The sequence below is a fragment of the Canis lupus genome, chromosome X (assembly GCF_048164855.1).
Source record: "Canis lupus baileyi chromosome X, mCanLup2.hap1, whole genome shotgun sequence".
In the NCBI taxonomy this organism is placed as follows: Eukaryota; Metazoa; Chordata; class Mammalia; order Carnivora; family Canidae; genus Canis; species Canis lupus.
Window position 1 is genome coordinate 109,741,871 of NC_132876.1, and position 14,811 is coordinate 109,756,681.

The 14,811-nt window shown below is 49.6% G+C and overlaps 1 protein-coding gene across 2 annotated transcripts in view; it reads left to right on the top strand.

The window, feature by feature from the left end:
• The window catches only part of MAP3K15 (mitogen-activated protein kinase kinase kinase 15), a 114,238-nt gene that overhangs the window by 89,598 nt on the left and 9,829 nt on the right, over positions 1 to 14,811 (top strand). For both annotated transcript variants that reach the window (XR_012026136.1, XM_072815492.1), the window contains exons 15-19: positions 134 to 267; positions 2,026 to 2,153; positions 4,050 to 4,180; positions 4,402 to 4,507; positions 12,050 to 12,207. Coding sequence is in view for 1 of the 2 variants with exons in the window: in XM_072815492.1 (XP_072671593.1) it covers positions 134 to 267; positions 2,026 to 2,153; positions 4,050 to 4,180; positions 4,402 to 4,507; positions 12,050 to 12,207 (657 nt within the window). In the remaining variant the exon portion in view is untranslated. The remainder of the gene's footprint in view (positions 1 to 133; positions 268 to 2,025; positions 2,154 to 4,049; positions 4,181 to 4,401; positions 4,508 to 12,049; positions 12,208 to 14,811) is intronic.

Sequence of the window (14,811 nt, forward strand, 5' to 3'; positions counted from 1 at the left end):
CTAAGGAATATGACCTGCCTGGTACTCAAATAATGTTATTTATAAATTGAAAATTGCAGAACAATGTTTAGGCTCTTATGGGGCTCCACCAGGAGTGGTGTGCTTTTTGATCTTGTTGCTTTGCCTTCTTCAGTATGCGTATGAGCATGATGCGAACGGCGATAGGGTCGTGCTGGGGAAAGGCACGTACGGGATCGTGTATGCCGGAAGAGACCTGAGCAACCAAGTGCGAATCGCCATCAAGGAAATCCCAGAGAGAGACAGCAGGCAAGTTGGGGTGAGAGTAGCTCTGTGCTCCAGTGGCATGGTCAGATGACATCTGCATGTTGCCTTCAGTGCCAGACACCGATGCACACGTGCAAACAGCCCTTCATCCTGGTGGTCAGTGAATTGTTAGGAATGGGTTTACAAGTGCTTTCTGGCAGCTGGAAGACCCTTCATCATTCATCCATTCATTTATTCACTCATTCAGTCATCTGGCCTTTCTTTTTTTTAATTTTTTTATTTATTTATGATAGTCACACAGAGAGAGAGAGAGCAGCAGAGACATAGGCAGAGGGAGAAGCAGGCTCCATGCACCAGGAGCCCGACGTGGGATTCGATCCCCGGTCTCCAGGATCGCGTCCTGGGCCAAAGGCAGGCGCTAAACTGCTGAGCCACCCAGGGATTCCTGGCCTTTCATTTTTAATGGGATCCTATGTTACGATATTTGAGCTGAAAGGCCAGTCCTGAAATGAACTCCTCTAGCTTCTTGTAACGCTAGGAAAGATTAAATGACTTCTCCAAGGACATGAAGAAGCAAGACCAGGGTCCAGTCTCTTGAATTCCTTGTCTACTATTCTGTCTCTTAGGCTCATGCCAGATACAGTGGCACAGTTGTATTTGAGGGGAAATTGCTGGCATGTCCCATCTCCTTTGACTGGTTGCAGTAGTTCAGCTTTTCATCACCAGTAGTTTTTCCGGGAATTTTAGAGCTAGAGGAGACCTTAGAGACTGTTTCTGTCCCGCTTTCTAAATTTGTGGCTGAACTTAGGATGTTGGGCACTGGGACTGACAGGTGCCTAGGATGCTGGCCTCATGTCAGGGTGCTCCTGGTTTGGTCAGGCATGCAGATACCTTGCCTAGGGGTCACAGTGACAAGTGCCACAAGAGAGGGGTGCACAGAATGTATGTGCAATAGAGGAGAGGAATCACTTTTCCTGGGTGAGTTGTGGTAAGTTTGAGGAAATAAATCATCTTGGAGCTGGTTTTTGAGGGATGAGTAGGAGTCCATCTTCCATCTTGCAGAAGAGTGGAGGCTAGAGCATTCTATGCTGAGGGAAGAACAGAGCTGTTCAAACCCAGAGTATATTCAGAGAACAACAAATTATGTTGAGACTTGAATGTAGGATGGAGGTGGAGACACTCTTCAAATGAGGCAAACATTTCAAAAGATGTAGTCTGACTTGAGTTTGAAGTTCCTCATGTGCCATGGTGAGCAGTATGGTCTTTCTGTGGACTTGATGACAATAAGTGATCTGATGAGGCATGTGTTTCAGGAAGAGCAAACATAGCCAGAAGAGAAAAGACAAAAGAAACCAGATGCTGGGCTAAGAGGTCCATTAGGTAGCTCTTGCTATAGTGTAGAGTGAGTCTGCTGAATGAGACTAGAAGGTAGCTGAAGACAGAACCTTCTGGAACACCACTCTTCATACGAGGCAGAAGAAGAAGGCCTGCTCAGAGAGGCAAAGGATAGTTGGAGAGTTCAGACCCTAACAAGAGCAGCCATTCATTGAGTACCTCCTGTATGCCAGGCACTCCAGTGGGTGCCTGAGACAGGACACACCTTGGCCTTCAGCAGCGCTGTGTGGCTGGTATTATGGTGCCGTTTTACAGATGGGAACCTGAGTACTCTCATAAGAACCAAGGGAAAGACCATTTCTGGAAAGAAGGGATGGCCAGCAGGGCAGGTTCTTGGCACAGTGCCGCGTGGACTCCGAGCCCCAGGGATCTGGCAGGTGATGCTGGCTTTGCCTTTCTTACTAGGTACTCACAGCCTCTGCATGAGGAGATAGCCCTGCACAAGTACCTCAAGCACCGCAATATTGTTCAGTACCTGGGCTCCGTTTCTGAGGACGGCTACATTAAGATATTTATGGAGCAGGTGCCTGGGGGTGAGTAATCACTAATATTCTGGTCTCACACACTGAGAGCCACTGATGAAAATACAATGTGAACATCATCATCCATCTTGCCATTTAAAAAGTGACAGACCTTTTAGAAGTTGGAGAACATTTGTTTCTCAGAGGAGTTGGATACAAACTTTTCAATGTCACATAAATAGTCTGTTTGTGGTTTAATTCAGTCATCAAATATTCATTGAGGAATCTACTGAGTGCCAGCTGCTGAGCTGAGCACTGGAGACAGATGAATAAAGCATAGTCTCCAACCTTGAAGCCTTCACAGTCTAGGAGTTTAAAGACTGTTTGGAGACAAGGGGACAGCAGTTTTAAAAATGACACTGCAAAATAACATGTTTGCTGTGAAATCAAACACCATGGCCTTATCCACAAAATCTCCCAAATGCAGGTGGCATCGGTGCGTAGGTAGAGTGCCTCTGATCTGGAGCCGGAGTGTCCAGCTTGAATTGGCCCCTCCGTCTGCAAGCTGTGTGACCTCAGACAAATTCTTTACCTCTATGCCCCCTCAGTTTTCTGATGGAATAAATGAATTGTAAAATTGGAGTAATAATAATTACTCTAATGATTGACGTTGTAATAATTATTAGAGCCATAAGGACCCTAGCTCAGTGAGTAGTTGGATGGATTAAATGAGATGGTTGTATGTAAAGCTTTTAAAATGGTGCCTGGCAGAGAGCAAGAGCTCAATAGGTTTTCATTTAAAAAAATAACAATGATAATTATGATCTGAATACAAACACAAAAACTTCCATTAGAAATCTATATTCAGGGGCCCCTAGGTGGTGCAGTTGGTTAAGAATCCGACTCTTAGTTTCAGCTCCGGTCATAATCTCGGGGTCGTGGGATCGAGCCCCACATCAGGCTCCATGCTCAGCATAGAGTCTGCTTGAGATTCTCTCTCCCTCTTCATCTGTCCCCGCAGCTCATGCACGCATGCTCGCACTCTCTCTCAAATAAATTAATCTTAAAAAGACATTCTGTATTCATTCCTTTAACCAACAGTTATTAAGAGCCTACTATTCTACCAAGAGGCTGACTTTATGTATTGAGAGCTGGGCAGTAGGCTAGATCTTGAAGGTTACATTAAGGATAAAATACAGTTTCTTCTTCTCTCAAGTTGCTCCTAGTCTAGCAGAAAATATCAGTGGCTATTGACATTCCAAGGGTTTAAGGCTGACAGCAGAATTGGAGAAACGTGCGCACATCCCCTTTGACAGATGGAAAAATTGAGGCATAGCGGGGTTCCTTTAGCACTGTGTAAGGTGTCCAGCCAAGGCTGGCCGATGCCTGAGGGCCTGCACAGTGACCCCTGGAACACACGGTCAGAATACAGTGAAGGTCGATTTTCTTCGGACCCAATGGTTCGATGTTTCATATAATAAGGGCGAGGGTCCTAAAGACAGTCCTGCCCTGTGACCGGTGCAGGGGCTCCTCCTGTTGAGGATGAACAGACCCAACCTCCTCTGATCCTAGTCTCTGTCTCCCTAAATGGCCCCTCATTCTGGTCCTGTCCCTCTGTGAGTTCAGGGCCAGGTAGAAAATGTGCTTCAACCCAAGTAGAATGGCCAAGACATTTGCGCATCATTGTGCTCTCCTGACTTTGTGCCACTTACCAGAGCTAAACCCAAAAGGAGCCCCGTGGATTTCCAGAGCCCGCTGGAGGCTCCTGTTTACCCTCCCTGTGCGGGGCCTTCTCTGGCCATGTGGCTTGCATGTACGGGAGTCCGGCAGCAGAGAGAGGAGAGACTGCACTTAGTCGCGTGCCATTGCCCTGATGGCTGATGTGGGGGTAGGAACCTCACCTCGCTTCATGTCTTAACGATCGAATCTTCGTTGCCCTGATCCGTTTTCTGCTGTGTCCATTTCCAGGAAGCCTCTCTGCCCTTTTGCGATCAAAGTGGGGGCCAATAAAGGAGCCCACCATCAAGTTCTACACCAGGCAGATCCTGGAAGGCCTTAAGTATCTCCATGAAAACCAGATCGTTCACAGAGACATAAAGGTATGTGCTTGTCTCAGCTGCCAAGGCTTCGTTTGTGCCACTCGGGCTGGCGGTGTCTGCAGATTGATCGGCTCAAAGGAGGGAGAGAATTGAGCACGTCCGCCCCCAGAGTGCCGAGTCTAGTCTTGCTAGAAGCTTGTGACCGTTTCTTAAGGTCCAAAACTGTTTAATGCTCGCTTGTTGAAATCTGTCTTTAAGCCCTTGATGCTCCTTTTCCAAAGGGTGACAACGTTCTGGTGAATACCTACAGTGGCATGGTGAAGATTTCTGATTTTGGAACCTCCAAACGTCTCGCAGGAGTGAATCCATGCACTGAAACTTTTACTGGTAAGCAGGCCAAGGCTGGGGTGGGTGGCCATGCTGGAGTCGTGTCTCCTAAGCCCCTTGGCGCAGTGTGGCCGGTCAGTAATGAGACTGGACCGTGCATGGTCCCCAACGTCAGATGGTTTGAACTTTGTCATCATGGTGCTCTGAGCCAGCTGCTTGGGGCCACGATACTGCCTTACTGTCGTCTCTGTCTTCAAAGGTTGGGTTAGGTGTGGTGTTCTCCTTGAGGTTTTTTCTGAGGGTTTCTAACCAATGAGCAAAATAGCATCTCTTTTAAGTGAACGTGGTGGATAATTCTGGATCACAGTAGTCCTCAGACAACTCATGAGGGTGCTTTACTGGTCTATCCTAAAAATAGCCTGTTATCTTCCTGCATTCGGATCCGTGGTGCGGATACGGTTAGGTTTCCAAGGGAAGCTGATTGTTCTGGTGAATATGGTGTTGTAGGTGGGCTTGAGGGGTCGGCTTTTCTTCTCCTTGTGTCAGTGATAGAATCACGTAAGTGTCGAGAGGGACTGGATTCAAAGGGTGGCATGAAATGACCAACTAGCTTTCCATTTACAAGACCAGGGAGTCGAATGAGGTTCGAAAAGCTGCCTGTGGCATTTTGAAATTCCTGCTTAAAGGAATTGGTCCTTTGAAATAAAAAGTACTGATTCTGAATAAGTAAAGGTTTCTGGTCCCCTAAGGTATAATAAAAGGACCACAAAGATCCTGCTAGATGGAATTAAACACTGCTTAGAATATTATAGCTCTGAAGTAAGCTGTATAAAAGAAGCATGGCTGTTCTCTATCCCTGGAGCACCAGGTCTGTGGAGTGGACAGATTTGTCCTTGGCTTTAGTGAATAATGTCTCAGCTTTGAAAAACTTGTCTTCAACAAGAGTGTTGTTGTATGTTGACCACTGGACGCCCACGGTGGAGACACATTCCCTATCTAAAGAGAACTTTTATTAGTCAGGAATGACATCTCGATTGTAACACCAGGGAGGTGCACGCACCTCAAAATGGAAAAATATTACACCAAGGACCCCACCGGCATCTCCCAAAGGAAGAGTGTGTTGAATTTTCGTTTTTTGTTTCTGATATAAATACACACGCACCAACATGTCTATGTGAGCGTCTATGCATGTATGATTGGCACTTTTTTTATTACCCCTATTGAAAATGACTTATATCCTCCTCTCTGGAAGCCACCAATTAGCTTGGCAGTATGTAGCAAGAGGGTCTCTGATATGACAAGGAGTTATTTCAAAACATCAAACCTTTGACAATTTATCTCGTAATTAGCATCCCCAAGGAGGAAAAAAAATTCACAAAGAAAATGCATGTATAATCCATTATCGCATATCACATTTTCCCAAGTAATTGGCTTGAGGAGGCATGAATTTTGCATTGCAAAATAATGCAGGGGTGTTTGGGGGATGATAAAGAAGGGGTCTCATTTGGGGTAGGAAATTCCCCTGCATATCATTACTCTTTGCAACACAGAGCTGTTCTGTAAAGAATTCTCAGCTGGTTCCTGCAGAGCCCTGCTTGGATGCCTGTGGACGTGGCGGGGCTTTTCCGTGCAAATGCCCGGAGGCTGTCTGGAGCCTGGAAAGAGCCAGAGGCTAAGGCAACTTCTGGCACTGAAGCCTCCCCTCCTGTGTGCCTCTGAAGGGTTTTCACTGTAGGTGTAAACCAGCTAGAATGGGAGCAAGGCCATTATGGCTGGGGTCAACTGTCTTTGCTTCTGTTTTTGTTTTTTAACAGTTTTATTGGGGTAGAAAATGTACCCGTTTGAAGTGCATGATCCAGTGGTTTCTCATTTTCTGAGTTGTGCAGTCTTTGCCACAGTCCAGTTTTTGAAGCTTTCTATCACTCCAGAAAGGTCCCTGTGCCATCTTGCAGCGGTCCCTGTCCCCACCCCAGCCCCAGGTGGCCACAGATGTGCTCTCTGCAGAGATGAGCCTGCTCTGGAGATGTCATGCAATGGAAGAGCCGGTGGTCCTGTGTACCTAGCTGCTTTCACTTTGCACCTGTTCCAGGGCCATCCATGCTGTGCCATGTATCAGTACTTCGGTCCTTTTCTGGCTGAGTGGTATTCCATGGTATGGATTCCATGCTTATCCATTTACCGGTCACTTAGATTATTTCCACTTTTTGACTATTGTGAACAATTCTACTATGGACAGTCACAGACAAGCCCTTGTGCAGACCTAAGTTTTCATCCCTCTTGGGTAGATGCCTAGGAGTGGATCTTGGGACAGGAACTCTATTCCGGTCTATGGCTGTGAACACCTTTTGTTCAAATTCTGGTTCATCTGCTTGCTAGCTGTGTGACTTTGAGCATGTTACTTCACCTCTCTGTGCCATACATAGTTTCTCCAGAAATAAAATGGAGATGCTCCTGGTACTACCTCAGAGGGTTTTTATGAGGATTAAATGAGTTAATACTGGTAAAGTGCTTTGTCCAGTACCTGACACACAGCAAGTGCAACGGGAATATTTGTTAATAAAATAAATACTAATTTTGTACTTAGAAGTCCCAGGTTATTAGGGCTGGCAGGAGGCTTTGAGAGGATCAAGTTTCTGTTGGTAACGAACATGTTGAACCTGTCAGACTTAGAGGCTGTAATCATAAAAGTCCTCTCGTCTTCATCTCCCACTGCCCTCCGCGTCCTGTCCAGGGCAGGAGTCCTTTCCCGAGACCTTGCCAGCTACCCTTAGACAACTGAGAGAAAGTCTTAATGGCACTTGGAGAAGCAAACAGTCTGAATTGGGTAATTAAAAGGGGCCCTGCTAATATACTTGTCAACACTCTGGTCCTCGTTCCAGAGACAGAGCTCTTACCCTGTCACTGCGGGTCTGGCAGCCGGCAGCCCGGAGTGTCACCTTTTAGCCCCCCACTCCCACCTCCTTCCTGGCTCCCCAGCTGCAGGAAGGGGAGGTAAGGGAACACAGAAGGTTGTCACTTGACTGGTACTGTTCTAACCTGCATTTGTGTGCTCGGGGACTGGCTTATGGTTACCGTCAACGCTTTCCTGCTGGGTCCTTCTGGATGCAAATCCCATGTCCTGGGCAGAGACCTGTCCTTTAGCTGACTGCCCACTGCCCCCATCCCTCACATCGTATCCACCCTCCCTTTTTTTCTCCTGAGGGATTCAGGCCGTGAGATATGGCCTTTGAGCAGGATTCCTTTTAAAAAGACCCTAGGGGTGCCTGGCTGGCTCAGTCAGTTGGGCATCCGACTCTTGATTTGGGCTCAGGTCATCGTCTAGGGTCCTGAGATGGAGCCCCACTTCAAGCTCTGCACTGGGCACAGCAGTGTCTAAAGAAGGAGCTTTCAGTACCTCCCACCTCCAGTCTCTCTTCTCGACCTTTTTCACCCCTTGATCTGAGTAGAAGACCCCTGGGCTAGGGCCCTGCGAGGTGTGTAACCAGTTGTGTGAAACCCCCTTGGAAACATGGCCCCATCGCCAGTCTCTCACCCTGTGCCTTGGTGTCTGGCTTTTATCTTGGCACATCAATCAGAACTTCTAAGTTACTGTCCTGTGTCACGCAATTCCCTCACCGACAATTTGAAAAACCTACTTGGGCAATTGTCGAGGAGCCCCCGATCCATTTCATGTCCCCAGGGGGGTTGGGTCAGTCCCTGCGGGTGTCCTGTCACCATGTTCTGAACTCCACACCCCTGCTCCGGTGTAGATACCTGAGAGTCATGGCTGCCTGGCTGGCTGATGGAGTGACTTGTGTGGGCACACCTTGGGGGACATGCAGTTTAGAAAGGATATGATGCCCTTAAGAGAGCCAGATTAAAGGCAAGCAAGTTTCCCAGGATTTCTGCATTATTCAGATGCCTCCCCCACCCCCTTCTTGCATCTTTACTTAGTTTCTCGACAGAAGCCATTTGGGTGTGATGTCCACCCACAGCATGCACATGGCTTGGGGACAGTCCTTTGACTATTTGAAGTAGTTGTGTGGATCGGTCTCCACAGGATGCTTACTGTGAGTGGGTGATTTTTCTGTGAATATGGTAGTCAATAAAACGGGGCACCCGGTTTTCTCTTATTGCTTTACACCTTCCAATTATATGGGAACGAATCACATTGCGGCTTTGGAAATCCTTGCATCAAGTTCCCTTTTGTTCAGGCAGTATTTGCTTCACTTGTGCTCCTCCTAGCTTCCTTGCATCTGCCGGCGATGTCATGGTGAATAGCTCCAGATGGGAAACAGAAGCCCTGAGTGCTAGCTTGAGCATATCCCCTACCTTCACTGAACCTCATTTTTCCTCATGTATAAAACGGAAATCACAGTAGATAGTGCCTCTGCCAAACCTTACCGAGCTGTGAGAGTCACGGAGACAGCGCTACCTGGAGAGGTTTTGTAAGCCGTTGTGTACTAACGGGAAGTCAGGCGTTGTGGCCAGCAACCTTCAAGGTGGCCGCCGTGGCCCCCACCTCCCGCCATTCCCAGTCCTGTGTGATCCCCTCCCCTTGAATGTGGGCTGGACCTAGTGACTCACTTTAATGAACAGATGAAGGCCGAGTGGCGGTATGTGACCTGGAGATTAGGTCAGAAAAGACAGCGTGGCATCCTTCTTGCTTGCTATCTTTGGGTCACTTGCTCTGGGGAAAGCCATGGCTTCAGCAGCCCTTTGGAAGATCCCATGTGGTGAGAAACTGAAGCCTCTTTCCAAACCCCACCTCAGCTTGGAAGTAGATCCTCCAGCTCCATTCTGGGTTTCAGACGACTACAGTCCAACAGATACCCCAGCCACAGCCTAATGAGAGACTCTGGGCCGGATCCACCCGACCCAGCTATTCCTGGATTCTGACCCTTAGAAGCTGTGTGAGATCCTAACTCTTGTTTTAAGCTGCTGACATTTGGGGTAATTTATTGCATAGCAATAAATAAGTAATATGGATGTCATTACTAAGTCCTTGCCTTTATAAAAGGTGATGTTCTGTGTATGTTTCCATATAAAGAAAATCTCCAGGGACATTTGAGTGGCTCAGCAGTTGGGCGTCTGCCTTTGGCTCAGGGCGTGATCCCAGGTCTGGGGATCAAGTCCCACATCCGGCTCCTGCGAGGAGCGTGCTACTCTGTCTGCCTGTGTCTCTGCCTCTCTCTCTCTCTCTCATGAATAAATAAATAAATAAATCTTTTTTAAAAAATCTCCAAATTTAGCATTATGTAGGGAGTTTATCCTCCAGTTTTGAAACAGTTGTGCTGAAGTGGACAGTTACTCGCTCAGGGTCATTAAACCATTGCAGTTTGGCTTGGCACTATTTTCTACGTTGCATAACTGTGTAAAAACGTATTCTCTTCCTCTTTTAAGAATTAACTTTTAGGGGCACCTGGCTGGCTCAGATGGAAGGGTATGCAACTCTTGATTTTGGGGTCCCTGAGTTCCAGCCCCACGTTGGGTATAGAGATTACTTTAAATAAACCTGGGCAGGGGATCCCTGGGTGGCGCAGTGGTTTGACGCCTGCCTTTGGCCCAGGGTGCGATCCTGGAGACCCGGGATCGAGTCCCACGTTGGGCTCCCGGTGCATGGAGCTTGCTTCTCCCTCTGCCTGTGTCTCTGCCTCTCTTTCTCTCTCTCTCTCTCTGTGTGACTATCATAAATAAATTAAAAACAAAAACCTGGGCAGCCTTGGTGGTTCGGCAGTTTAGCACCGCCTTCAGCCCAGGGCCTGATCCTGGAGACCCGAGATCCAGTCCCACATCCAGCTCCCTGCATGGGGCCTGCTTCTCCCTCTGCCTATGTCTCTGCCCACTGCCCCCCCCCCCGCCCCCGTGTGTGTGTGTGTGTGTGTGTGTGTGTGTGTGTGTGTGTGTGTGTCTCAGGAATAAATAAATAAAATCTTTAAAAATAACTGTTCACTGGGACTGAGTTATCTCCTTTGGGCTTGGCGGGAGCACCAGGAAGGTAGAATTTAAACCTTTCAGGGAGGGCGTTACTGGACTGGAACAGATAACGGGGCGGGGCAAGATGCAGCTGGTTCTGAAACTAGGAAGGGACCCCCAAAAAAGCTAGAAATTGGAGCCAAGCACTGCTGCTGGAGCCATTGAGGGCCCAAGGGGAAGCTCCTGCAGAGGAACAGCGGCAGATGTCGGGGAGCAGGTAACCCCACCCTCCTGGTTCTGTGGGTTTGCGGGGCAGGGCGCCGCTGCACGCTCTGGCGCCCCCTGGTGACGGAGCCTGCAGGGAGCTGCGGGCGAAGCCGAGCCGCGCCGCGCTTCCCGGCCCAGCGTCCTGCCAGGCCCCGCCTCCTAGAGCTTCTATGATCAGCGGGTCGGGAGCTAGTTAGAAGGCACGTCCTCTGCCGAGGCCTCTCCCTTCATTATTCGGGCGGCGCAAGCCCGGGCGGGGGATTGTGTCACTGGAGGTTCCGGTCCTGGGGCTCTGGGATTTCCTAACCACGCAGCAGGAGCAGGCGCTGTGAGCCTGCAGGCGGCCAGACACTTCCCTCCCGGCCCTTCAGCCTCGAAAACCAAAGCTAGCGCTTGCGCCCTACTGATCTGTGGAGCTCACGGCCCCGACCCGATTTATATTTGACCTTAAATTCGTTTGCATTTTTAAAAATTAAGAGAAATTTTAATTCATTTCTTCAGTCTCCCCGGCCACGGTCTTGAGACAGGCATTTGAGTTGCCCTGGGCATCAGTGCCCTCTCTTCACAGCTCGGCCCGTATCATCTGCAAGTTCTCGGCCTGCGATAAACCACTTTGCCAGCGTCTGGGGTCTTCTGCTCTTGCTTTCCTCAGCCTTAGTTTCAGGAAAAACCTAAAATTTGATTGCTCACTCCTGGCCAGTGACTGAGCATGGCGGAGATACTAGAAGAATGTGGGACTCCTCCAGGGAGCAGCTTGTGGTCAGACTCCCCAGTGGCCTGGGTGAAGTGGTCTCTAGGCTGTTCCTCTTCCCCCCTCTTCCCCTTTCCCACGGGTGGCATTGGCACTGAGGGTGACCGCTCCCCCTGCCCCTCCCGCTCCCTCCCCGTTCTCCCTCAAGTACTTCTCCCCAGTAACTCTCTCCTGTATCTGATCCTGTCTTGGCATCTATGTCGCAGAGAACCGAGTTGATCCAGATACAGCTTTTCTCAACAGGCTTCAGGCAGAATCGAGCACTTTTTCATCCGTGTTCTCGGACCCCGCTCTTCTGAGGCTTACCCCCATTGTCCCACTGCCCCCGGGGGCCCCCAGCGTCGTCACCTTGTCCATCTCCTCCCGAGGCAGTTCCTAATGGTCAGGCGCTATCTCTAACCTCTAATGCTTCCCTGCATCTGGTGTGCCCTACTGTGTGCTTATTGTATTGGATCGGGGCCCACTTATCCTTGGAGGAGCTGAGCGATCTTCTCTCCACGTGACTAGTATCAAAGGAAGACATGTTGCAGGTCTCTGATGAGAGAAAGGACGCAACCACATCACGTAAGCCTGAGAGGAGGCTCCATCTGTAATTTAATGAGAGGTTGAAGTTCACACACTTGTTTCCTAATGGTCCATTTAGACTTTTGAGCAATAGGGTGCCCACGATCTTTATCTTTTCCCCATAGGCACGCTGCAGTACATGGCACCTGAGATTATCGATCAGGGACCTCGCGGGTACGGTGCCCCAGCTGATATCTGGTCCCTGGGCTGCACCATCATCGAGATGGCCACCAGCAGGCCTCCGTTCCATGAGCTCGGTGAACCACAGGCAGCAATGTTCAAAGTAAGACCTGTTTGGTGATTGAGGTTGCTTGCGGTGGGGAAATAATAAGCAGAAAGAAAATTTGCCACTCTAGAAACCTCTCCACAAAGGGGAAGAGAAAGAAAAGAGTTTTGTTATTGAATAAGCATTAAACCAGAATGTGGTGCATGTCACAAGGCCATCCACTAAGTGGCTGCAAAGACAGAAAGAACTTGTCCTTCTGTTGAGCCCAGCAGTACCACCACCCCTCACACCTGTGTTGTCAAAGGAAATGGTGATGAGGCCTCACGTGCATGGACAGGATAGCGTCACTGGTCACTCTAGTGTGTCCAGGGGGCACCTGGTAATTGGGAGGACCATTTGCATTAGCTAATTGGCTTTACTCAAAGGAAAAGTAAACTCCATCTTTAGTACAGGAGGTAGTTTTGGAGCAAGATACTACTGAAGTTGGGCTCGTCCCTTCCCACCGAAACTAGGAGATAGGGACATATCCTCCTTGATGTTGACATTTCCAGGAGGAGTTGGCCTCCAGGTCCTTGAGACATTCTTGGCAAGAGGCTTATTCAGCTTTATTTTTTTTAAGATTTTATTTATTTATTTATTCATGAGAGGCAGAGAAACAGGCAGAGGGAAAAGCAGGCTCCCCGTGGGGAGCCTGACGTGGGAATCGATCCTGGGTCTCCAGGATTAGGCCCTGGGCTGAAGGGGGCGCTACACCGCTGAGCCACCCTGGCTGCCTGCTTATTCAGCTTATTAAAAGAGATTCACATGCATCTCAAAGAGACCAAGAACTTGGAGTTAGACGTTTTCTAAAGTAAGTGCTCTAAGAAAAGAGAGGGGATCTCTTCCCTCCTTTTCCCCAGGGAGGAAGAAGCCTCTTACTTCGAATGTGTATTTGCCCTTACACTAGGTAGGGCTCAGAGGCCCCGCAGGTCTGTGTCTTTGGAGGGCAGGTTTCTAACTGGGTTTAGAAACCATAGCAGACGATGTCTACTCTGTCAGCCTAAAGCCCTCCCGGAGCTGACAGGAAGGGTACCCCATGCGGTGAGGCCCACATAAGACTGGCCACTATGGGCGGGGATTTTACCCTCCCGGGCCTGCTCCCTTGGGAAGGGATGCGTTTGCCACACCAGGGGAGGCTGACACTGGGGCAGCCCCTGTGTCTAAGGTCAGGTCTGCGGCTTCTGGCCCTGTGTATGCTTGGAGAAGTTGAAGAGAGGCTGTGGCCTCAAGAGTCCATTGGCAGCACCGGCCTCCCATGGAGCATTTTTGTTCAGTCAAGGCTAAGAAGGAAGAGAGCGGGTTCACTGCTCATGGCCATGAGGTCACCGTGCACTGAGGCAGCCGGATAGAACAGGATCCAGAGGCCTTCCTGCCTCTCTGCTGGGCGTGGTGGCCTCTCAGCCTGTCTGCCCCGGGACCTGGCAGCCTGCATCTTGCCGGACACTCCAGCTCAATCTCTAGCGAAACAACTAACAGGTGTGGGTGCAGTTTTCTGCCCACGGGCTGAGTGGAGGCCTCTCCGCAGCCCAGGTCCTTGGCGCTGCGGGTGCCGTGGCTACTCCCCTCAGCCTGGGCCCCGCAGAAGGTTCTCAGAGCTTCCCACCCTCCCAGCCGCCATCAGGCAGCTCCGATGCCAACCCCTCAAGTCAACAAGTATCTTCTGGTACCCACAACCTCCACAAGACCCTGAACACCAGGGCTGGAGGACAGCAGTGACCGCCCCCATCCCTAGTGTTGATCCATGATGCAGCCAGCTGGGGTTTTGAAAGATCTTACCCACAGCTTCGCCCCAGGCCTCCGGATAGAGACTAGTTGGTGGTACCGATCAAAACTTCAGGGGCTGATGATATGAAGGCCAAGGTGAGGGTGATGTGTCTACACCACTGGAAGCTGAAAGAGGCGAGGAAGGATTCCCCATCGGTTTCAGAGGGAGTATTGCCATCACGGAGAGAGAATAAATTTCCATGGTTGTAAGGCACCGAGTTTCTGGTACTTGGTGCCAGCACCCTAGCGGGCTAATACAGGGAGTCCTGTGGTTAATAGCAAGGCACCTTTAGAAAGAATGCACTAGGGCAGCCCGGGTGGCTCAGCGGTTTAGCACTGCCTTCGGCCCCGGGTGTGATCCTGCAGACCCGGGATCGAGTCCCACATCGGCTCCCTGCATGGAGCCTGTTTCTCCCTCTGCCTGTGTCTTCGCCTCTGCCTCTCTCTCTCTCTCTGTGTGTCTCTCATGAGTAAATAAATAAAAAATAAAATCTTTTAAAAAAAAATGCACTGGCAGGGTGCCTAGGTGCTGCCCACATTTGTTCTCTGTTTTCTCAGAGTCTGGAGGCAAGCCATTCCTTTCTTCTTGGGGTGCTCGTCCTGAATCTCTGTCTGGGCCCCTAGTGCCCTTCCCTCCCTGCCCCTCAGGTGAGGTGTGCCACCTGGCATGTGTCCTGCATTTCACATCTTGGGGGTTGTATTCCATCCAGCATCTGGTGTTCTCAAAATTTAAAATTGGACTTAAAAACTGATGGTGGTAAGAACAGTTAACATGAGCTCTGCCCCCTTAACAAACTTTGAAGTGCATACTACAGGATTGCTGACTGTAGGTGTGGTGTTGGAGAACAGACCTCTAGA